This window comes from Aythya fuligula, chromosome 4, assembly GCF_009819795.1.
Source record: "Aythya fuligula isolate bAytFul2 chromosome 4, bAytFul2.pri, whole genome shotgun sequence".
Taxonomy (NCBI): domain Eukaryota; kingdom Metazoa; phylum Chordata; class Aves; order Anseriformes; family Anatidae; genus Aythya; species Aythya fuligula.
The window spans coordinates 57,556,916-57,582,141 of NC_045562.1; the positions used below are offsets into that span (position 1 = coordinate 57,556,916).

The following is a 25,226-nucleotide window of genomic DNA, read 5'->3' on the forward strand; positions in this document are numbered from 1 at the left end:
TAACAGCATTGCCTGGAAATGGCAAAGATGAGACCTCTGTCCAGAAGGTCATCCTTTCCTAAACTTGCACAAAGCATTCACTTATCTTAAAGATGCACTGAATAGCAATGTTATTTTACATTCACGGGAAAAACAATCTTCTCAAATGCCACTGAAACCAAATATAGACTGAGGGGTGCAAATTTCTATATTACATGTCTTTGTTAACACCACAACAGTGCTAAACTTTAAACATCTTTCTTCATTTGTAGCCTCGTCAGCATCTTTTCATCTCAAGAGTTTAGCTTACTTAAGGTGAATGAAGATGGCCACAGAGCAATTGTGAGAACTCTTCATAAAATTTACTTGCATGCATTTTTATTTTAAAAAGACCTGCTAAATTTAATTGTGTCTTCTCTAAGCTTCAAAAATCTTACGGTCATAAATCCATAGCTATTTGCTTCTCCCCTGCCACTTCAGGGCTTAAGCTTTAAGAAACTGACTTACAGGCAGGCTGGATTAATTAAAAAAGACAAATCTTCTGGATGTACAAAGATGATTGCCAGTCACTGTAAGGGAAGATCACCGTACATCAGTGTAAGGATGCCAACACTGCTCATCCAGGAGCATCCTTATTCCACATGCAGAGAACATCAGGGCAGAAACACTTTCAGATGTCTTGCTGTGGTACAAAAGTGGTTCATCTGTTTAAGAAATGCTGTACATGAACCAAAAAGCCCTGCCTTACAAACTTTGCACAGCACCAGGCAGTCCTAACAGCCCACGCTATGACAATTCCCAGGCATGGTTCACTCAGATGTCTCAGCAAAGAACTCTGTCAAAATATAAAGCTTGGGCCATTGTGCACCTCTTTTTTCACCCTGGAACAGTGGTTGTGTTCTTCCATTCCATGTTAGTATTTCTGCCTAAAGATGCTAGAAGCAGTTTGGTTAGAAGACAAATAACAGAAAGTCTCAATGCTTAAGTTTAGCACACCTAGAGTTTTCCTCCATGGAGCATTTCCCACAGTGTGGGAAAGAAGACTCCAAGTATCTTAGCTTCCCTTTGCTCTTTTTTTCGCCCCCAAAAAGCAGAAGAATTTCACTTTTGCATGATGAAAGCATTTACATGCTTTTTTTTTTTTTTTTTTTTTAAGGAGATGTTCCCTTCTACTAGGGAACAGAATCAAGAAAAGGAGTACGAAGCTAGAAGAAACAACGTTGCCCTAACCATATACAGAATAGGAGAAACTAATTAACTAGAATGTAATCAACTTTATCAAAGACTTGTACAAAAATATACACGAGATATAAAGTTATGCAGCACATAAATAAAAAGGCCACTTCTTAGCAGGAGTTATTCCAAAAACAGATGTTAATCATTTGGTAAGTAAAACCATTTATTAGAAATTAAGAATTTTTTTCTCCTTTGTTTCAATCTGGATCCGCAGTTGTGCTTGGCTGCACAGAGCCGATTGGTTCCTGATAGCATGTTCTCCAATTGTTTGCTTTTTTAACATAAAACATTTACCAAAGAAGGAAAAGCTACACTTCCCCTTAATATCTTCCTTGTAATCAGCCTACCAGAGTGCCTCGCCTCTATTTTTGTCTTCCTTTATCAATACAATAAATGCTGCATAAATAGATTCTAGGAGAAAACAGCTACTTTCGGATCTGTCTGGAAAATGCTGCTTTTGCTCCTTAGGGGAAATCTAGCAATTTACCTGAAGTTTAATTCCACAGCCAATAAACTGGTACCAAATCCTTTTTATAAGTTGTTGCACTCAGCAGAAGAGATGGTGTGACTTGTAAAACCAGACAAATGACAACTGCTCAGAGACAGGTTATAAACACAGTAGAGAAATACTGAACAGTGGGTACAGAACCAATCTTTTCTACTTGAAGGATTTCTCAGTTTATACCCAAAACAAAACTGAAGACTTCCCTTTTCCCCCCCGTCAACACTGAGTAGCTGCAAGTTCAATTGCAAAACTGATCCCAAGCATAACAATCTTCTTCCTACTGAATACTGCTGCTGATCAAGTATGTCAACAGCAAATCCCACCTATGACACTTTCAGGAGGAATCCAAGCCAGGGCTGCAGAGAGGGAGAAGTGGAGGGGAAGGCACAGAAGTTTGAAACAGCCCATTGCTGATCCGCACAGTAAGTCACCTGAGGTAATTATGCACACTGGAATTTGTTTTAGCAGAAAATTTCTTACCAGAAAGATTGCTAATAGGTATTAAGTCAATTAAGTCATTTGCTTAATAAGCAGCTGTTAGAAGTTACTAAACAGAGCAATGCAGAGGTAATTATACCTCCCTTGCTTGAGTACGCTCCTTGGTTCTGCTCATCTCAAAATAGACTGAGCCGAATTCCAAAGGAAAATAAGGGGGGAGATATGCAAAGGACTTTAGAAGCAAGGTGATAAAAAAAAAAAAAAAAAAGAGAGAGAAAATAACCCAGACTTTGAATTTATTTGTAACCAGTTGATAGTATTTTTAAAAAGTTACTAATTAAAAAAAAATTGCCTTTACACAATGTGATGCTCAATTATGACACTGAGCTTACTGATAAACATCATGTCCAAGACACCAAGAACTCCTTCCAAAGCAAGGTCTATGTGACGGAGCCACTTTTTTTTTTTTTAGGTAAGAAAAAACAAGCAGTCTGGAAAAAATCTTGACTAGGACATAAGACATAAGGACATTTTTGTTAGGAAGAGTCTTCCTGAAGACCACATGCCTTAGCCACGTGCTGAGACTTCTCTTAATACCCTCTTCTTGAGCTGCAGGTACACAGTTAATTCAAGATTTTAGGGAAGCTACTTCCCTGGTTTTGTAAGATGACTATGTTCTTAAGCAAGGTTTTAACCTTTTAATCCACCTCTGGATCAACGAGGATGAGAAAAAAGCCCACAATGATATACCTAAAGATAGTATTTATGGAAGAATAAGTGTCAGTTGTTCCCTGTAAGAGCTGCCTATGAAAAAAACACTGCAATTCCAGTATTTCTAAACAACCCCATGTATTTCCATATTAAACCATAAGGACTACACGTGTTTTTTCCTCTTAAAGAAACAGAAACCAAAGTTTTAATAATAAAAGCTGATGCCACAGGAATTGAATCTTGTCCTAAATCAGTGAGTAAAATTTTTAGCAAAATGATTCTGGGTAACAGGTGAGTGATAATGGTCTGCAGAAATGCAAGTAACTTCACTCTTTTATAAAAGAAATAAAAATATTGCCTGAGATCACTTAATCCAAAAAATACTTCAGTGATCTGTAAAAATCCACAGCCATTTGCCACTTTTTAGTTTAGTTAGTTACAGTTAGTAACAAGAGCGTGACCCATGCACACAGCCCTCCTTGTTCATTATCCAAGTCTTTAGCAGTGTAGAAGTACTCATCAGTAAAACCAGATTATTCACAGGAAAAGCGAAAGGATGACCTTGGGGTTTCTTGCAGGATCATTTCAGCAGTACTAATTGTCAAACCACCAGTGGTGAGTACACAGACTCAAATTCCTCTAAGCCAGGGGTGGTGGTTTTTAGTAAACTGATTACTAAAGCCAATCCTAATCAGTGAATTAGCTAACAGCTTCCAGTCACAAGACATACGAAAAATATTCTGCCACGAGTGAAGAATAAACACTATACCGTGCCAAGCACCCTCAAAGCAGAAAATTTCATAATCACCACATTTCTTATACAAATATGAACCACACAGTCATAAAACTATTAGTACAGTATTTCTGCTTTGCTTTATACTTGCTTCTTAAACACTTAGGACAAAATGCTTACATGACAGCACAAAAAAAAAAAAAAAAAAAAAAAAAAGAGGCAAGGAATGAACTGAAGCAGCATTTCCCAGCCGCCCCAACTCATTCGCTCCTGGGATCTGTGCATGCAACCCTTCAAATGCTATACAACAGCAGTCTGTCACCACAGCTATCCTAATGACTTGAATATCTCATAATGCCAAGGTATTTCTTCTGAAAGATCCAGAATTTTTACCTTTCCAGCATCCACAATCTTCATCACCCCCGCTGATGCAGCTTTCCCCTCACCCATCCCACATTTCACTGTGGAGGAATGGTTAAGTGAAATAGGACATGTGGATGTTGGGCAGTTAGGAGGCAATGGGCTAGTGAAGTACCGTACTCAACTCACATGAGTCTGGCACATACGCAGCTGGCTGAGAGCCAATCATGCTCAAGGACACGATGCCCTTGGGCGATTGGGAAAGTCCCTAAGGCGGGACGGTGGCTAAAAGAAGGAGGAACTACCTGAAAAGAGCGGGAAATGTTAGCCAATGCTGAGCTTAGTTTTTGCAATATGTATGAGTTGATTATGTTCAAACTAGATAAAAGGCGACTGAACTATCCATTAAAGTTGAAGTTCATTGTTCACTCATATTGAGCGTCTGTGTCTTCCTTCCGTCGACAACATTTCACCAGCAGCTTCTATTTAGTCTCTCTGCCCATGTTCTGCCATCATCCATCTTCTGATGAACATTCAGAAGGCCATGCTGGGAACCTCTCGTTATTCTCATTTTCCTCCAATTTTCTTATTTCATCTCCTCGTTTTACAATCTGGTTGGGCAATAGTGACAGCTGGTTGGCACGTTAAACATTAAAGCCAAGCAGGTGCGTGGACAGAATGGAGGAATTCATTTAGAGTCACCTTCTGCTGAAAGCTGACTTCGTTACTTCGTATGGAACTGTTCACTTGCTATTTACTAGAATCACTATACACAAGTAAGGTCCTAGTTCAGAGGAGATGTTATCGCTATATCACATGCTAAATCCTTCTGCTTATATTGTGTTAGACCGAATGCAAAACTATTCCTCACATTAAACATAAAAGCTATTAGGTGATGAGTCAACCATCAACTCTAAATGCAATGATAGAGCAGAATAAAAGCACAAATTTTACAGGTGGTCATAAATTGGGCAGAATCACAAAAAAGTCAAAGTAAATTCAGACAGTTACAAGGCCTCAACTAATCTAAATGGATTGGCACCATGTTTATTTAGAACAGGAACTCCAGATTGCTCAAATACTCACTCTCATTTCATTCACCCCCTCCTTATCTGAACCGAACCAGCTTATAAACAACAAAAAATACAGAAGTAGATTTCTGTGCAGCTTTTGCTTTTCTTTTGAACACAATACTTAGAAAATTCCACTGGCTGTTCAACTGAGGCAAGTAAGGAGCATGAGCAGAAGTGAGGGTAACTGTGGACAGGCACCCAAAGCCAGAGTTTGTCCAAGAAAAAAATTATTTAAGAGTTACATGACAGAAGTCATCACATACTAGACAAATTGCTGCTGTTAGTAAGTATATATTTGGAAGACTGTATATGAGGAGTTCGCCCGCAGTCTTCTGGATGTCTTGATTACATGAAGCACATCCAACTGTGCTCAAAGTACTTTACAAAATTTAAACATAAATGCTGATTTATTACAATTTTCACCAGTCAGATAAAACAGTTGTAAGTTCTCTGCAGGTTCCAACATTAGCCCAAGAAAAGCACAGAAACAGATATTCTGAAGGACTACTAAAAGGTCCTCAAATACAAGACAACCATAGCCTCCAAATAAGCTATAATCATCCCCAGCCATGTTTGAAGATTTCAGTTTTTCTCCAGCTCTCTGCTATCTCTCAGAGACTAATCTATGCCATTAAAAGACACTGCCCACAACTCTCATCCTTCCTACGGCAAAGCTCCTATGAATACTAATGAACCACGAACAGCAACTCCAGTGCCGTGGTAGCTTGCAAAGACGGAGTAGGCAGACCAATATTCTGCTTGTGACTAAACCAATCACAGTTGCATGAGACCGAATGGTTGTGGGCGAGAATATCACCATTTCCAATTTAGCACAACATTCTGCTCTGAAGTACAAAGCGTTACTTCAAGTTCCCAGATGCAATTAATGCAGAGGTGGAATTGTTCTTTCCCTTTTTCATAGCTGTGCTTCTCTCTTATCTGCAGATCTGAAACATTTATGTTAAAGACTTTCAGAACCACATGAGCTGATGGCAGCATAGTCTTCTGGTGTTCCTTATGAACACAGGCATATCGGTCCTAAACCAGCTGAGCACACACAAAAAGGCCTTGCAGTGCAATCCAACCGTTCAAATCAAGTTTGTAAAACGGTGCAAAAGCTGAAGTGACTTCAAGCATAGATAGATCATCTTCTCTACCAAGTCATCTACCAAGAACTCCCAAACCTTCTCAAAGTAATAAATTAAGGCTAACAAGGATATCAAAGATGAGAAGGAGTTAACACCTCCCTCCCCCCTTCCCTAAGACATTAATTATAGCTTCCTAGCTAGTATTACTGATTGGCTGAAACCTAATCCTGCAGCATTTTAAAGCTAAATGACAGGAAACAAGACTTTAGCACACTTAAGCTGCACTATGAATGTAAATATCAAATTAATATCTAACCCAAGCAGTAATTATTCAGTCTGCAGCAGTTAAAAACTTAAAGGCAGGTAGTTTTTTTTTTTTTTTTTGCATGACTCAAGAGGTGCCTAATGTTAGATATAAGATTATGGTGTAAGGTCAGATATCACCTTCAACAGGCTGGAGGCTCCTTAAGCAGGTTGAGGCACTGCTCCTGGAAGAGCTTTCATATAGAGCTGGGAGCACACATTTTTTTGCCTGCATCTGAAGTGTCCTCTTTCCACTGTCAGTTATATTCATGTTGAATGCACAGAGTTAATGGTGCGATCCACATGTCTGAGCAGGGTTTGCTACCTCAAGGTATCATGTTTGCTCTCTGTACTGTGTTAGAGAAGGAGCCCAGATTCTTCACTCAGATACCAACACCTCAAGAACTGTGGAAGGAATCTAACCCTTAAAGTTTCTGATCAAGTAACATCACAGGGAAGCACTTAAAGATGTCTGAGCCCTACTAATTTAACCATGTTAAAAATAAATGAAAATAATTAAGCAGCAAACCGGGCAGAGTAATTGATACCCAAGTACATTTCTTCCCTCATATGTTAAAATCTGCAGCTCCCAAACGTGAGGGCATTCTCCAGGTCTGGTGTGACACTAACCACCTTGACACGACCAGCAGCGAGGCAGAGAAGCCAAGGGGCATGGAGGCAGGCTTCCTGCTGGAACAGCCGGGCAGGGAGCACTGCTGCTGGGGCCCATACCCCACCAGGAACCATCCCACACACTTCCAGCCCCATCTGGGAGCAGCACAAGGACTGACAGCAAAGCTTTCTGCCTGCTCCAACAAATGCAAATCGTTATTTGCCTACATCCTCTGACAGAAATGGCAACCGGATAAAAGCTAGAGGATTTCTGAACGTCATCCTTCGGATGACATCTTACATACAATCTCTGATCATAGAAAAATTGAATTGGTTATACCTAGGTAACTCAGCTCAGGTATCTAAAATCTTTCAGGTCAGTAAAAAAAATAATTGAGGTTGACATCATCATTACAACTACACTTCATATCCATTTGAATTAGTAAATAGAAAATGACTAATGCACAATCAGTAAAATCAAGGGTTTTTGCCTGTTTAACAAACTAACTAATGAGAACTTGCCCTTTGAAGTAACGTGGCCTATCTCAAACCTCTCTTAAAGAGGAAGCAAGCTTCAAAATATTTCTAAGTAAATGAGAAACTTGAGATCATCAGGTGAGGCTATTTCATAAAACAAGCAAATATGTAAGAGCCAAAGGTTTGTTATTCATGCAAATATAGCAGGCTACTTACAACTCTTGGACAGGGTGCATTACGAAAGTACAGTATTCACTTCAGCCCAACACTTAAAACCACAATATTTTGAACACTTCATTATTAGTGTCAGTACTTGCCACCTGTATGAATGTTGCAATTCACTTTATAGCATATTTCTAGCCTATGCTTACTTCACATCCTAACATTAAGAAAATATCCAGGAAATATTCCTCTCCAGTACGTATGCAATAAGTACTTTAGAGAAATGCTGTTTTAACTCCAAAGGATACAGAATGCCCTATATATTCACATTCTGATCTTCAGCTCACTATCCGGCCTCACACAACGAGCTCTTTGAGATTTCCCAATGCTTGTGCAAACAGCAGCCTCCATGGTGATCTCAGGACATATGTATGCCACCGATTTCTACAGCAGTTCAGAGCTGATGTTTCTAACTCTCATCTGTATGCAAAAAGAGCCAAATAACTTCATATTGAAGACTGTCTTCTCCAAAATTCTGACTACAATTCTTGCCAAGGAAAACAATTAGAGCTCTGTCCTGATGGTGCAATACATGCTCCTTCCTGCTTCTAGCAAGTCTCTTACTACGCTCCTAATAAACAGGCCAGAATTAAGCTTCTCTTTATGAACACTGAGAGCACAATACAGATGTGGCAAAGGTGAACTTTCATTGCTTCCAACACCAGATTTTTGTTAGTTTTCATCTGCAAAGCATCCCAGTTACTAGAAGAGTTTCACTTCCATTTTCATTTTTAATGTGCACAGTAAACAATTCTGAAAGAGGCAAACTGAACTAGAGATATTCATGAAATGTTTCTGTAGAGTCAGTTTTCAGACTAGAATCCATGCCAAAGCCAGATAGTTTCATTTAAAATGTTTTCGACTGCACAAGATGCAGTGAAATGATCGTTTTTATTCTGGTAAGCCTTTGAAACCTTTTTTTGGAGAGGAAAAAAAAAAAAGAAGAAGAAACCACAAGCTCTGAAAAGTTAATTTCCCTCATCATCCTGCAAATAAGAGTGGCAGGGTCATATTTAAAGAATATTTAAAGCAATAATTTAGGTTACAAGACAATGGTTGTCTTGTTCTTGGCTGCTGCAAGAATGTTAATCTGCTGCTGACAGCATTTTGGGCATAGAAAACTAAGAATGGTAAAAAAAAAAAAAAAAATCAAAAACAAAAAGTCATTGTAGTTTTATTAACTTCTGTCAGGAAAGAAATTTCAGCTTTAAGATAGCATTTAGGAGCCTGCAAACCAATGCAAATCAATGGAAGGAAAACATTTCAATAAAATCCATTTACAAAGTGAGTGCCAGCAAGTATTCTGCAAGCCCTCAAGTTGAAAACCTTCATTTAGCAACATCTCCCAAAAAACTTACTGTATAAATTACGATGCAGCTTACTACAACATTATGACATTCTCCTTTGAGTATTTTAACCTTATTCTTTCTGCATTAGCAATCACTTCAAACATTTGCACAAAACTGAAAATGAAGAGCTAATGGAAAACAGCATCTGCCAAGCTGTCTTGTTTCAAACAACACAACCGCAATGAGTTCCCCAGTTTAATTCCACCTGTTCACAGAGGTCCGCTCCCTCCGAGGAAGTGTGGGGCAGGTGGGATGTCTAATTTAAACCTTCTGATTTGCAATCAGTGCCCCTAGGTCCCATATGAAAGAAACTACCAGTCTTCCTATAGTTGCCTCCTTTATAACATTCATGTTTTCAAACTGGTCTACTACATCCTCACCACCAATCCCTACCACCCAAAGCCCACCTGGCTGCCACAGTGCCCCACATCCCTCCTTCCTTCCCTGACCCAGCCTGGGGTACATATGACCTTCACTTAACCAGTTTGTGAATTATTCTAGTAGAAAGTGTCAGTTTACTAAACTGAAATTGCTCAGCATGAGGAAGAACACAGGGTGAAGGCCTAAACCACAGCTGTTAATGTGTATTGGCTTCAGCTTTCAAATAACTACGGCCACAGGGCAGGTCTTTTAAAAGGAAGGAGTCTCAATGCCTTTTCATACACAAAAGCATATGTACAAGAAGTTCATCCAGCTTTATCCAGACCTTTTCTAGTTTCTTATACCCTTTTCAAATGACAACGGTATGTATACTATCTTCCTTTCTTCACAATTTGTCATTTTTTCAGGAAGAAATATACCAGGCTTTTTCCAAAGGACAATCCACAATTACTCCCAAAATCAGAACTGTAACAGTCAACCAAGTTCCAGTTATACGGTTAAATTCAATACAAGCTTTTACTTGTATTGAGTATGAAAATATCCAATTCCTTCCTCCTCTCTCTTCTTCCCTAAGTGTATTGTTTGCTTTTGTTATTTTGTTTTGTTTTCTGCACTAAGACAGTCTCAGCTACTATTCCATTACCCTCTCACACAGTATCATGCAATACCTTCAGATACCTGTGCAATCAACAGCAGTTTATGGCAGGGCCCCCTTCATCATCCCGTCATGCGTCAAACTTCCACTCACCCTGAAGCTAATTAGGATAACGCTCCATTTGTCATCATCCAGTACTTTGAAGATGCATAACTTCTCTTCCCATTAAGGTAACATTAGCTGTGACTGCTTATCACTCATCTGTAAAGAAACAGCAGTTTCTGTGGGTCTCGTAACAGGCCAGGTCGTGTACAGAGCCTCCATTTTGTTGAAGCAAGGAAATGTTACCACTCTTCAACACAGAGAGAAATTAGAGCCTTGACTACTGATCTCACAATACTATAAACACACAGACATGAGGCAGCATGACACAAGTATCTGAGTGCTTTTGTGACAAAAAAGGAAACACCACAGATGTAGCTTCTTCAGAAAGATGTTTACTTAATAAAGGAAACAAACCAGTTATACTCAAATTCCTTTACGACAAAGATTAAAAGCAGCAGTCAGATGAACTAAGAGTTCAGATTGGCTCTTTTTTTTTTTTTCCTTTCAAGCTGATAAACATTTACATCTCAATCAGAATGGAAGATGCCTTCCTTATCCTGTATTAATAAAAATCATATTTCATTAGTTTGCTTTATGTGATCAAATAGTTATGCCAAGCAAGCAATTTTGCTTTTGAGATAAGCTCTCTTACAATCAACTGGTAAAAACTGAGTTGGCTCCTGGAAGGTTTAATTTGAAAGCAAAAATTTCTACTTGGCATGCATGTGCTCCTACTGAAATGGCCAACACTACCTTCCTCCAACACTGTTGCCTTCTCACAGATGCTCTTATGCAGCAGTGCAGTGAAATGAAGCCAGGACCTGACCCTGCTAAAACACAAGTGACAACTACCAGCTCAGTGCATTCCCCTGGACCACCTCAGCCACAACAACATTAAAGAACTTGGGACAGACAGAATAGGCAGGGAGGAAGAGAACGCAACAGGCACAAAGGAATATCCTCTTCTGCAGCAAGAGCCTGCACTGAGGTCAGCTGAAATTGATAACAAAGCCACATCCTTCAAAGACTGCAGAGTGACTCTGTCATTTTCCTGCAACGCAACCAAAAGAAGGGCAATTACAGGCACTGCAGTTTCCTCAGACCAAAACGAAAATATTCATTTAAAATGCAGTGTTGGGATTACATTCTAGAGAATACAGGACACAGGTTCCTACATCAAAATAATGTCCTTGTCTCTCATCTATGAACTGACATATTATTCAGTTGTTACATGTTTAACCACAATACCCTCGGTGGCTATGCCAGCAGTGTTTCAGGAGATGTCTTCAGGGAACACAAACCAGACAGGAGAGAGGAAATTGAGCCAGCCATGTTCCCAAAAAGCACTGACAAAAGTTAAGTCAAACATATATACATGTTTGGGGGGACAGTGCTGCCTTGATGCATTTCAACCTAAAAAATACAAGTAGACAAGGATGTAAAGACATTTTTTCCTTTGTATCACATCTTTATGTAAGTATCAGAGCTACATGATATTATAGTCTAATTTTTAATATTTAATGAAACAGTACACCATACTTAGCATTAAAAAAGAAAACTGCCTCATTCTCACTTCAAAATCATTTGAGTCCAGGCAACAAAAACTAATTTAAGCCAACAGTACTTTTCACCCAGGCACACAACGCTACAGTAAGAAGTTATCTCGCAGCCTTCTATATATAGCAGTCTAGAATTAAAACCACACTAGAAGGAAGTCTCCTACTACGAATGATTAACTTCAGTATTTGTTTCAAAATCATCTCTAAGACCACAAAGTTTGGGTGGTTTTGTTTGTTAACAGTATAATATTTCTTGCTTGCTGTTCTCCAAATACTAGGCAGCACTGCAAATTGAGGGAAAAGCAAACCAAGCTGGTCATTTCAGGCTATAACTATGGAGAAGCAACATAGAGTTATCTTAATCTGCTTTAGGTTAGGTGTACAACCTGAAAATTCATCTGCTTACAGAAGTTAGTGAGGGTACACATGGGAGGAATGAGTTTCAAATGAAATCCTATGGTTGGAACAAAGTGTCAGCACATTAACAAAAGTTACATTGAAAAATTCCCAGCAAAACTCACCAAAGACTTCTACATGTAAACAGAGACGATAGCATAAATATAAAAAACACTTGCTGAGCCATTCCCTTATTCATGAAGTACTACAAATGCTGAAAAAAAGATGGTATGCTCAGGAGTTACCGATGACAAATCTCAATGGTCATCTAGTAGAGTTAATTGACATTAAGAACAAAATAATATTGTGAGAATCCCCCACACTTGTGAAGAATTCCAAATTTTAAGTAATTCAGTTCACACAGTAACCTGATGGAACTGAGGAAAACCTATTCCTTCTCCTGTGTAGCGTTATTACGTGTGCTGAGTAATTTACATAAGACTAACCCCTTCCTTTATTCTAAACCGCAAAGCAAGAAAGAACATTCATACCACACCTTCTTGTATGCAAAGTTCCAAATTTTAAGGAGAAAGTACCCAGAGTTTAGAAACCCAAAACATCTTCACCAAAAAAAATGTTTGAATAACGGATACCAAAGGCTGTTTGCTTTTAAACACCTTCAAATCATTTCAGATAAGCTGATGGTTTTTGCCGATACCAGTTTTGGAAGCTGAGCACACGTCAGCTTCTTACAACCACAGAAACAATATACACAAAAAAATCATGTATTAAAATTGTAACTGGACACAGTACCATAGGGCTGGGCCACTGTCAGTTGTGAATTGCTTCATGGTAAAGAAGTAGGGAACAGAAAGCATGGCCTAGAGGAAGAGTGTCAAAGCTATCTTTGCATTCCTATAAACTCTAAGCTACAGCAGAAGTTAAAGCTTCACACAGTCCCAGTAGCCTCGACAACTGCTCCAGTTTACCCAAGTTTCTGTGGTGCTGCCTGTGATTTGCAATACAAGCCGCAATATTCAGTGACGCTGCCTTCTACCCCTGCACCCAGAGATCCCCAGAGAAGCACAATTCACCTGCAGGAGTGTAACACTGTCTGCATACAGAGGAAGTTTCCTCATGAGGTAGCTAAAAATCATTGCTAGAGACAGCAAGGATGAGATTTAGAAAAAAAGAAAAAGCTGGTGGTTCCTACCTGTTAATTCATATTCTGCTGAGTCAACACTTATGTTAATGTTAGTGTTAACCCAAGTTTTTAACTGCTTTGGCAAGCACCTTATGTGCAATTTCCATGATTATTTTTTTGTTAAAACTCTGGACTACTTCTCATTATACAGAATTAAACATCCCTCTAACAGGCCTCTGAAAGGTGGCGTGCTTTTGTGATTGGAAGAAAAAGGAGCAAGGTCCAAAGGGAGAAAAAAAGCATTAAAGAAACAGGAACAAACATCCTCCAGTTAAGTCTGAAGTGCTGGCAGAAATCAAGTAAACAAACGCAAGTTGTAGAGTACCCAGGCAATCATCCCATCCCATTTATGCTGATTCTCAATTATAAATATGCATTTTGTTTTATGCACCCTCCCCCTTGCAGAGATGCAAAGATAGTTTCCATGGCAACACGAGAGACTGGGGAGCATCCACCAAGGCAGAATAACACCAACTTATGTAACAGCTCGAAACTCACCTTTGTTTGGAAAACGCACAGGTGCTTATTTTAGGACAACACTTGTAATGATTATTTACTCCCCACACATACCATGTGTGGTCAAGATAAACATCTCAAGTTCCTGTATTTAAAAAAGCATTTCACAGATAAGATGCAGACTAATCCCACTGAAGTCTTCGTGTGCATCAGGGCTTCTGCAGCAAGTTTCAGAGTCAACTCTTATGTAAAATACCACACTTGACTCCTGAGAAGTTTTAGATAGTGCATTAAAAGCTACAGAAAGATTAAACCTGTAACCAGCTTTCCCACAGCATCACAGATCTTTACAATATGTTCTTCTCCCCTAGTGCTGGTTGAGAACATATTAAATACAAAAGGACAAAGAGTGCAGCACACACAGTAAAAAAAAAAAAAAAAAAAAAAAAAAAAAAGGGATATCAAATTGTTTACTTCATACAAGCTTTTTTAAAGAGGAAACTGCTTTTTTAGGCGTTTTCCGTAGCGATAGTATCATCATGAGAAATCTTAACGTGATCCACTGCCTCTGCCACCGGGTCCAGTTCTCTTTTGACAGATGCACAGCAGCTCAACCTACTTAGGATAGATAGTTAGAAGAAAATGAGTCATGCCCAAGTTGCGTAGGAGTAGCTAGCCGGAGCCTAGTAGGAGGTCCCCAGGAAAGCAGAGATTGCTTCAGAATGCTTACAGCTGAAAGAGCAATGCGAAAACCTGCTGATGGAGGGATGATCCTGAGTCAAAGAACTTCAAGTAACTGCACCGAAATGCAGTCAGGAAGCGACCGACAGCTTTAGGTCGGCATCATTTTAGTGGGAAAAGGACACAAATTTCTGTCCTCGACCTAAATGATAGGTGCAGATCACAAAGAGCTTAGCTACAAGCATACATATAGAAGTAACAGAACGAAACAAGCTTGAGGTACTCAATTTTTGTCACTAGAAAAATCTACTGGCCTTAAAAAGCAGCCTGCTAGGGAAGAGACCAGTCCTGGAGCTCAGTTGTACAAGACCAGTGCATGCACATGTAATCCAAGATCATTTTTCTGCACGATCAAGATCACTACACATATGCTGGAGTGATAGCAAGCGTAAAGTCTCACACGTAACCACACCAACTTCTAAACAGATTATTCTAGCTAAAAAAGGTCACCAGAGCAGTTTCAGTCACCTTCAGATGCAATTACATGGGCAGGGAGGCTCATTTATTCACTTACTGCCATCACTGCTGACCCCACCCACACAGCCCATCCTCCCTCTTCCTTGCACTGCTGCTGGCACTCAGAGCATGCCAGGAAAGAGTCTGATAAGAAAACCACTGGTTTTTGTTGCCCCTCTCACATTCCTGCAAGCTAACGCAGCAGTGCTCATCACAGCACTGGGGACAAAGAAAGCACAAAGCAGAAAGAGCAGGAAACTCCCTCCCTCCCGGTACCAGGATGTCCTCCTGCTTGCTCTCTTGCACTGATCCTGCTAGCATGGCCAGCTGGGGTCAGCTTCCAAAGAGAAAAACCAGCCTTTGACAGCCACCCGCGTTAGAATGGCTTCAATCAGTTACAAAGTTCCATAAAAAACAGTGTTTTACACAAACCTTTATTTCTCAAGTGCCAACGACAGAAATTTGGGGATCACAGAGCACTGAGACTACATGATGGGGCAGTTCCAGAATGGAAGCTCAGTAAACAAGGCAAATCTTTCACTTTGAGAAAGCAGTTACATTGTGGCATCCACTGTTTCTGCAGTAAATACAATGTAGAGCTACAGTTAAGAATGGCCTAGCTAAATATTATAAGCTACTATTTGAGAGAATTTTATTAGCCAGATACAGTTCCAAGTTCTCTGTCTTGCCTGAAAGATGACCAGATTTTCTGATCATTTATTAAATTCAGACCAAAAAAAAAAAATCCTCCAGAATTGCAAAGCAGATAACAACAGAATAAACAGAATATGATAACTCACACTTATCTTCAAGGTCTGGATAAATGATTCCTTAAAACTTTCAACCAAATTAAGAGTAAACAAGCATGGACAGAATGAAGAGAAGATAACCTCACAGTATTCCAATCAGTGGAAACAGTTTCATTGATCTGATTTTTATAACTGTGACTACACATCTTCAGATGCAACATATGTAGAGTTGTCATTTACAAGTTACGATTAAAAAGGTGCACGCACGCAAGTAGACAACAGTAACAAACGATTGAGTCCCTGAATAGCTGATAAAATATGGCTGTTTATAAAATCATAAAGTCATAAAATTACTTGCACATCCCTTTTCTGCCATGTCAGTATCTCTCTAGATTACCTTTGCCAGCTGCTCCTCTAACCCATTAAAAACCTTTAGTGATGGGATTTGTTGAACCATTTCTGTAATTTGAATGTTATTGGTAAAAACTTTCCAGTTGATATTTAACCTCAGTCGTCCCCCGTACAATTCACTTCCTCTTAACCCACCTCTTAACCACATTAGATGGAAAAAAAAAATTAAATCAATATCCTCTCTTGAACTAATTTCTTAGATAGTGACACACCCCTCCCACAGCCTTTTCCATCCCCCCAAATAAAGTAATACATCAGTCAGAGGCTAAGCCTCTCCATCCACATTGCTACTTCTGACTTTTTTTTTTGGCTTGTTTAATACTCGAGACTAGGCACAGAAGAGCAATGAAGAACAATAAATGAAGAGCTTTCTGTAATTTAAGCCAGATCAACACATCCCAGGATAGCATCCGCTTTTGCCAGCTGCTTTATGTTGCTTGTTCAGATCAATTTGCAACCATCACTCCTGGATTATTTCCTACAGCTGTGCTGACTATACACCTACACTGTATTTGAGCATCTGAGAGTCCTCTGTGCACAGCATTTTATACTTAACAGACTTAACTTCTGGATTTTGCCTCTCAAGCCTATGGAATTTGATTTTCATTCTGTTTTTATCCAGCAGAATACTTGCAGTCCCTCCTAACTTGATGTCACATCTGCAAGTTTTAATCTTCAGAGGAAAGAATGAGAGATAATATAACTACAATCACTCCCTGCACACTCATCTGGTTCTCCCCCCGCTTTCAAGGCTTCTTCCTTCCGACTCTGCAGAGTAACTTAGAACTGTTTGGGTTAGCTACCAGACAGGCAGCCAATTCACACATTCAACTCAAACACCAAATCCTGCAAGTGGATGAATGCAGAACTGTGTTAAAAACCTTCAAAAGATTAAAACTGATTCTCTGATGGCTCTTAAACATACCTGCTCCCCAGACCACGCTTACACATGTAACAGTAAATCCACGTGTGATGTGTTACATTTCTCACATGTATTTTCTCGCCAGATCCAGTGCAGGGGGGTGGGGGAGGGAGGCACCACAGCAGCTGACAAGCATCGCAGTGGTTTTACAGTCCAAAAATATTTTTAAAATACTTCTCCCTCCAAATTGACATTTCAAGATTGACTGAGCGTGAAACGCAGACAGCATCAGCACCAGGCATAGCGAGAACCACTTAATACCACCTACAACCACATTAGTTATGTTCTGAAAAAAAAAAAAAAAAAAAAAAAAAAAAAAAGCCGATCCAACACGGCATTTCCCCAACACCCTTGGGAGGTGCGACTCCTGCTTCAGACTGCGGATGTTCCAACTTCCTTAGTTTCTGTGGCGAGCCAAACAAAAACCAGGCGACGGGGACCTCCGAAGCGCCCTGGCCTCGGAGCAGGCTAACGGAATACCTAGCGCAAAGTAGCGATTTTGGCTCAGGGCGCTGGTTCAGCCAGCGGCGGGTTTTGCTGGGGCAGGAAGCGCAGCCCGCCTTGCTTCGCAGGGGCGGTGGGGTTTGCTGCTCCCCTCCCACCCCCAGCCGCAGGGCTCCCTAAAGAAGGCGTTAAAGCGACCCGGGCAACTCGCAGCCCCCCTCCGACGGCTCCCCGGCTCCTCAACCCCCTGCCCCCGAGCCTGCGGACAGACAGGTCCGTTACCGGGCGGGTCCGGGCCACCGGAGCCTGCCGCAACCCGAGAGCAAGGGAAAGAAAAATGGGGGAAAAAAGGGAAGGGAAGCCCGGTATCGGACCGCAGGCAGGCGGCTGCGCCCCCCCGGCCCCGGGACGCGCTCCCCCCGTTACCTGCCACAACCGCCGCGGTGTCCGCCGCAGAGGAGGAGGAGGAGGCAGGGGGGCCGCCCGCCCGCGACCCCCGCCGCCCTCCCACCGCCACCGCCGCCGCCGCCGCCTCCTGCTCGCCGCCCGCAGCGGCCAGGAGCAGCCCCGGCAGGAGCAGCCCCAACAGGAGCAGGCGGGTGGGCAGCGGCGTCCCCGCCGCGCCGCGCAGCGCTCGGAGCCCGCTCATCGGGACGGGACGGCCGGGCTGGGCCGGGCCGCGGCGAGGGAGGAAAGAGGAGCTGAAGGATCCGGAGTCGCTCCGGAGCCGCTCCGCAGCCGCACCGCGCTGCAGCCGCCGGCCCCGCGCCGCTTCCGGCGGCCGCCACCGCCGAGCCGCCCGGGCGACACGTCACCGCGCCGTGACGTCACCCGCGGGGCGGGGCCGGGGCGGGCTGGCGCCGAGCGGGGGGGACATGGCGGGGGGGCGTGCTGAGGGGAGCCCCGGGGTCGGCTGCTGAGGTGGAGCGGGGCAGGGTGCGGTGTGTGGAAACAGTTCGGTTAAAAGCGTGAAAAAATAAAAAATTGAAACCTCGTGTTATAAGTTTAATATAAATATTAATATATCCTTACGCTTGGAGTCCCGTAAACTTGCCCTGGCCACACCGGTGTTGCCCAAAGAGCGGTCGCCTGAGGAGGGTTGTCCAAAAGACACGAAGGTGTGAGGGAAAACCTAAATTTGGCACGCGCAGCCTCGTCTGGGCAGCCACAGAAAGGTGTTTGGAGTCTGGTCCTGAGCAACTTAAATCAGGAGCGCCAAGCCCTCATGAGGGCTAAACCCTGATTTAACTGTGCTTAGGGCCTTGGCAAAAAAAAAAAAAAAAAAACAAAACAAAAAAAAAAACACCTTTTACTCAAGTCATTTTCATCAAGCCACTGTGCAGGAATAAAATCCGTGTTGTGCCTTGTGCTGTCCAAATCCACAGGATTATCAGCCCCTCTGTCTTGATCCCTTCAACAATGAATAACAAGGCCTTCAAAGCCCACATCCCACGTAATACCACAGATACACAACATAAAACAATGCAGCGTGGATGGTAAAAGCTATATAAACCTTGCCCTCACTATAAAATTAACTACTGCAATCCACTAAGAAGTCACAGCAGAAGTATTTTTAAAGGTTCCTCGGAAAAGCCTCGACCTGCCTCGCAAACCCCACAGGAGATGGAGGCATCGCATGCCTCGCAATCCCAAAAGCACAATCCCAAAAGCTCACTGTGCTGCCTCATAGAGCTGTTACATACAGCAGGAAATAACTTCTCAGCGACAGTCAGCTTGCACACCCATTTCAGCCAAAACGTTTCAATAAAAACAACACGCACACAAAAACTTTAGTTACATAGCATACAAAGATTTGGAAAATGCATCCAACAGTGACTTTGTGGCCTTAGCATGCAGCAGCCTTTAAAGACCAGCAGTATCTGATCAGATCTGGTGCAGAGAGAACAATGAAACGCCCGCATCTTACGAAAGCTCGCTCGGCGTTGTTTGACTTTAGGGAGGGGAACTGGAGCAGAGTAAATTCCCCAGAAGGAAACAAAGAAACCAGCTGTTATTTTAATTAATTAGGTAATTTTAAGATACAAAAAGAGATGTATTCATAAAGGGTACACGAAAGAGGCAAGTTTCGTGGATGAACGTGAACTACTGTAACTGAGAACTGCTGGAGTCAAAGGCTATGGGCTGCAGGAGTCCTGCAGAGAAATGCCATGTGTCAGAATAGCTGTGAGCTGGGGACATGAGCAGGGAGCACTTCACTGAAATGCTGGGGGTATGAAGCTGAAAACGGTTTTCATTAAAAATCTTGCAAAATCAGTTTGTTTTCACCTGTTGATTTCAGATACAGGGTCCCCAGACCAGGAAGCCTGGGATGAATTGTTTCCAAGGAGCACATGTTTGGGAGCTGGGGGAGCCTGGTGCTGATAAGCACCTGATGGTGAGGGGCACTTTGAGGGGGAACACCTCCAGGGGCCCTCCTGCTTCGCCTCACATGGACTCAGCCACACCAGCTCAGAGCGAGGGCAGGTACTGGCCCCGGGCTGCAGCCTGACCCATTAATCCACAGAAACTTAAGCACCTCGTGATTTCAGTGTGAGGACCCAAATACGGCTGAGTGTCCACCCACTCAACCCAAAGAAACATGTATGACCACGTGCCAATTTGATTCTGGACTGTTGATCAGTACTCTTTGTGTAAAGTGATTCTGCCTCTTTTTCACCCACTTTGGAGTTATTGGATGCTGGATGAAAAGCATTGGTAAAATCAGGGTATGCTTCTCTGATCACATCATCTACAGAGCCAATCATCTCATCATAGAAAACAAACATATTGGTAGCTCTGTGCTATTTTCTCCAAATCAACTCCTTGTCCTTCATCAGCCTGGAAACGGCTTCCAGAAAGATTTCCTTCATCATCTTCTCTGAGAGAGAGGCTTGCACAAGGCTGTTTTTTTCCAGTACCTGGCAATCTCATCCGATTGCCACAGCTTTTCAGGGATGATAGGACCAGCACAATTCCATTAGTCAGCTTCCTCAGCACCTTCACGTGCACATCCTGTCCAGTCCTGTGGACTTGTATACATCTAATTTGCTAAAGTGACCCTAATACAACCTTTCCCTAGAGCTGGTAATCTCTTCCCCCAGATTTTGCCTCTAGGCATAGAGGTCTGTGAGGCCTGAAGGCTGACCTTGATAGTAAATACCAAGGGAAAGAGGGCTTGGCATATCTCAGCCTTTTCTCTATCCTTCATCAATGGGTCACCTACCCCATTCATCAGCAGACCCTGTGGTTCTTGGGCTTGGTATGCTTGTAATGAAAAAAAATGAGATGGTTTTCTCTGCCGCTGGGTGTAGACAACTGTAATAGGCTGAAACTGGTGTGAATGGAGAATGAATGGTAATGTCTGGGTGTGGAGGCAACAGATTGAGCACACTGCTACAACAGGGCCTGTGCTAATGGCACCCACATTAGCAGATTATCAAGACCACAGCACATCTATGTGCAGTTTTACAAGACACCCAGATCTGGAGAAAAAAGATCAAAGAACAAATCCAGATGACTCACAGAGGTGAGACAGAATAGAGATGCTATCACTATCAGCTCCTAAAGACTCCACAGGGTCATTTCCAAAATCTCCACACAGTTGCCAGCCTCAGAAGAACCCAGGAAACTTGAGGACTTCAAAGCTGGTGTCACTTGTCCTGTATGTAATTGCAAGGGATGCTGGACCTAGGCATGACAGTGCCATAGGTCTGGACGGGTGGCTTAAGCATCTCTGCCTTGGTGCCACATGGCTTTACAGATTTCCCAAACACACATGTTCTGGTGCCCCTGAGCATGAAACTGTGAGGATGTGAATTAAAGGTGTTTCACTGCAAATTCTGTTTTAAATAAAACCATTTTCCTCTCAAACCGTTCCGACACTGATATGTGGTGCACATATGTGGGAAATATGCAGCAGTATTTCCCATGATGGCAAAGAGCAAACTCTTTTTGCAAAGAGCAAACTCATCATCTCAAGGTCTAGAGTTAAGTCATTTATGTTACTTAGAGTCTTTAGTCTTGATCAATATTGGAATTGTATAGTCTTGGTCAAATGTTCTGAATGTGCTTTGCTGTAAGGATAACCCAAGATTTTTGAGTCTTGTCTCCCATTTTTGAGTCTCTGTCTCCCATTCTTTCATTGATCTTCAGAGCAGAAAGCTATCTTTTTCTTTTTCTTTTCTTTTTTTTTTTTTTTTTTTTTTTTTCATAGTCTATATTTTACTGCTTGGAGTTGTCATTTCCATCTACAATTTGCAATCAGCAAATTTTATCCTCCTTGCTTACTTGCACACATTGATTTATCTGAATAGGGAAAGGAAATTTATCTGAATAGAGAAAGGAAATAATCTTCAGAGTTGCTTAATGCCCACAGTGCTTTCCAATAGCTACATTTGGCCAGTCCTAAAAGACCCTGGAAGCAGGTTTGAACAATAGAGCAAAAAAAAATAAATACTTTTTCTGCTCCTTGGTGCTATTTACAGTCTCTCCAGCTAACAAGATGAGAATGGTCTGGGTATATCTGAGGACTCAAAAGGAAAAATATTAACCATATACAGAAACAGGCTGATAATAAGAGTTACAAAGAAACCTGGGGGACAAAATGGAAGCATATCACAGACTGAAAAAAAAAAAAAAAAAAAAAAAAAAAAAAGAGGAAGGAAGGTCAGATAACAGAAAAGACTTAAATCAAGTGCTTAGGTAGAAATGAAGGCAATCAGATTTGCTTTTTAAAAACATTGCAAATACAAAAACAACAGTAAATTCATGTATATTCAAATAAATTATGACCACCAGATTACTGGTAAATTGTCTAAAGAGCATTTAATTCCACAAATGCCATGAAAAGAAACAATCACTTTCAATTTTGAGAGTAAAATTCAATGGTCTTCTTGACTAGAGAAGTTATTCGTATCTTTACCCAAGTTCTCTGATTTTGTGTGCTGATAAAATCTTAAGCAAATATGGAATTTTATAGTCTTTATATTTGCCACAATGAGAGGATTAGTTTAGGACCCCATTCTCAGTTGTTGCTGAGTTACTGAAGTTTATATTTTGAGGAAGGAAGGCTGTTAACTGCAGAGAAAACTACAGTAAGTATTATAAATGGTCCTGTATTCCCAGCCCTTAATGGACTAAGAAATTATGGGCCATAGATATTATCAAGTTCCAATAATGAAATTGGAACTGAGAGAATGGAAGTAAATTAAACGTTCTCATCTGATGAGCATATTAGCCCTTATGATCTTCTTATCAAGGGAGCTAGGCATCTCTCAAATGAGCAAATTGCCTGGTAATAACCTAAAATGCTGTAAATGACAAAATCTCTTTCAATCAGTGAGAAGGAACAGTCATTAAGTGCAAGCTAGGGCTATAGCTCTGTGAGAAATTGTTGATTATGTCTCCTCATTTTATTTTTTTTCCCCAGTGATAGTATTATCAGCAGTATTGCAGATTCTTTTCTCTCACACTTAAAGAATAAGTACAAAAAAATCTTGAAGAACCCAGAACATTCAGCAAATGCTTGTTGCGGCTGCATCTCCCATTAGCATGGAAGCTTTGCTTATGTTTTGTTTTTCAATCTGTTGAGCTCTTTATGGGAGCAAAGATGCCATTCCAGCTACTCGATGTAGGCTAGGCAGACTGGGGTTGGATTTTGTTTAGTTCAAAAACAAACAAAGACTCAATCTGTTTATGCAATACCTTGAGGCATATCCGGAGATACCAAATCTGAAGGAAAACAATGGCAGAACGAGTGACTAAAATATCTGAGGCAGCACTTTAATTTCTGGAATCTGTAGTAGGAGCCAAGCAGCTTGCCAGGGCACAACCGTATTAGCAATGGAGGAGCAGGAATCTTCCTATCTGTCTGATTATTTGGTGTGACAGTTGGATTACAACAAAACGATGGGTTGTTATATGTTTTGACAGCTACAGGAACATTCAAGAATAACACAAAAACAGTTGTGGAAATTAGCATATTACAGCTTAGGGTGGTCAGAAATATGTTTATCTGCCAAGGGACAAACTTGGAGAGCTAGCTAGATATTAGTAAGTCCCTTTCTTCATCTGATATACTAAGAGCATGCACCTCACTATAGTCTTTTATTTCTTTCTTTTATTTTTTCTTTCCCCGAGATTGGGTGCCAGACTGTAAAAGTCCAGACATTTTGTTCATTTTTTTTTAAGAGGGCTTTGACTCTGACAATTTTGCATCTCCAGTAAAGTCATAATCAGTTCATTTGCAAACCTGTCTTTAAATAATCAATATGACCATTTTTAATATTTAATGATCGGTAATATTACACAACCAATCAACATACTAAAATAACATGCTGGCCATCCTTCTGTTTTCACGCTATCTGTGAATTCAGCCCATTTCAAGACAGAAGTGGTAGCTTCTCAGTCTTTAGTGAGATGACTTACTAAAAAAGGCTATCTCGGAGGGAAGGTTATACAAATAATTTAATTGCCATATAAAAAAGAATCCCAGTATGTACATAATCTTTCTTTCACTTTCTCTAAATCTCAGTAAATCTCTAAATCTACACATACTGGGAGCTGAGACAGAAAGTGCTTTGTGTCTGCCTATTCCTTCCTGCTAGACAGCAAACAAGGAAAAAAAGTACAACCAGGAGATGACAGAGTCACTACTGTAGAGGACTAGCTTTTATTTTAAACTAAGCACGCCGACCACCACAACCACCACCAAAAACTAAGACTAAAATTTACAATACATTAAAAAAAAAAAAAAAGAATTTGGGCATACTAATTAGCATATACTTGTATGTTCACAGCAAGTAGTGAAGACTGCCTCTTGGGGCATGTTTGGGGATGTTTTCACTAGGAGAAAAAGTTCCTACTCACTTGTAGCTGGAACTGTTTGGGATGGAGTCTGCCTGTTCTGGCTGGTAGAGGTGTGCTGGGGAATTGGCTGTAACCAAGGGAACTGCTGCATTAAAACCAATGTATGTAGTAACTTTCATTATTTTTGTCTGTCTAAATAAAGAGCCAAAGCGCTGTTAGCTTCTAATGCAGAGCGGTGTTCTTTATCTTACTGAGCGGGGTCTAAGAAAATGCTGTCAGCTCAGTTGTTTAAAATGGAAATCTTTCACCCCTTTAAGTAAATATTTGGGATAAGAACAAAGAATATTATGACCTCATGAGCAGGCAAGAAGGAAGTGATTGGAGATTTGCTTCAAATGTGGTTCTGGTAGTTTTAGCAGCTGTTGATTGAAAGGTTGGACAAGCAACCACTCATTCGGTGGCCAGAACTTGAGTGAAAAGGAGATTATATTCTCATGATCTATGACTGGAAGATAAAAAGCCTAGTGAATGTGTACATTGTTTGTAAATACAACTATATTATCAGTTGTTTTGTAGTAAATTGAAATGGCTGCTCTGAGGTCAAAGCAATCAGATTATTTCCTGGAATTTCGGAAGGCAAGCTGCACATCCTGTAAACAGCAGCTCTCCCTAGATCCATCAGACTGCTATGGCACGTGCGATGTGTCACACACGAGTGTCACCACGAGTGATGTGTCACACAACAAATACGATCATTCTGCAGAGGCAGAGACAGCTAGTCTCAGATCACTCAGAAAGTTGAAGGTGATATGGAAACTACTGCTGAGAAAGTCAAATAACATATTTTGTCTTTGTCTTGCTTTATTTTTATTTTTTAATTATTTGGTTTAGGTAATAGGAAAAAAAGCATTGAAGGGCATATTCTCTGTTACAAGAACACTGGAAACGGATTGACTTCCTACTTTCAAATACAA

General features: G+C 41.1%; 1 protein-coding gene across 1 annotated transcript in view; it reads right to left on the minus strand.

Annotated features, from left to right (window-relative positions):
* The window catches only part of STIM2 (stromal interaction molecule 2), a 68,549-nt gene extending 48,318 nt beyond the window's left edge, over positions 1-20,231 (minus strand). The window contains exons 1-2 of the mRNA XM_032186357.1: positions 20,090-20,231; positions 17,872-17,940 (exon numbers count right to left, since the gene is read on the minus strand). Of these exons, the coding sequence (XP_032042248.1) occupies positions 17,872-17,940; positions 20,090-20,231 (211 nt within the window). The remainder of the gene's footprint in view (positions 1-17,871; positions 17,941-20,089) is intronic.
* Positions 20,232-25,226: the final 4,995 nt, after the last annotated feature.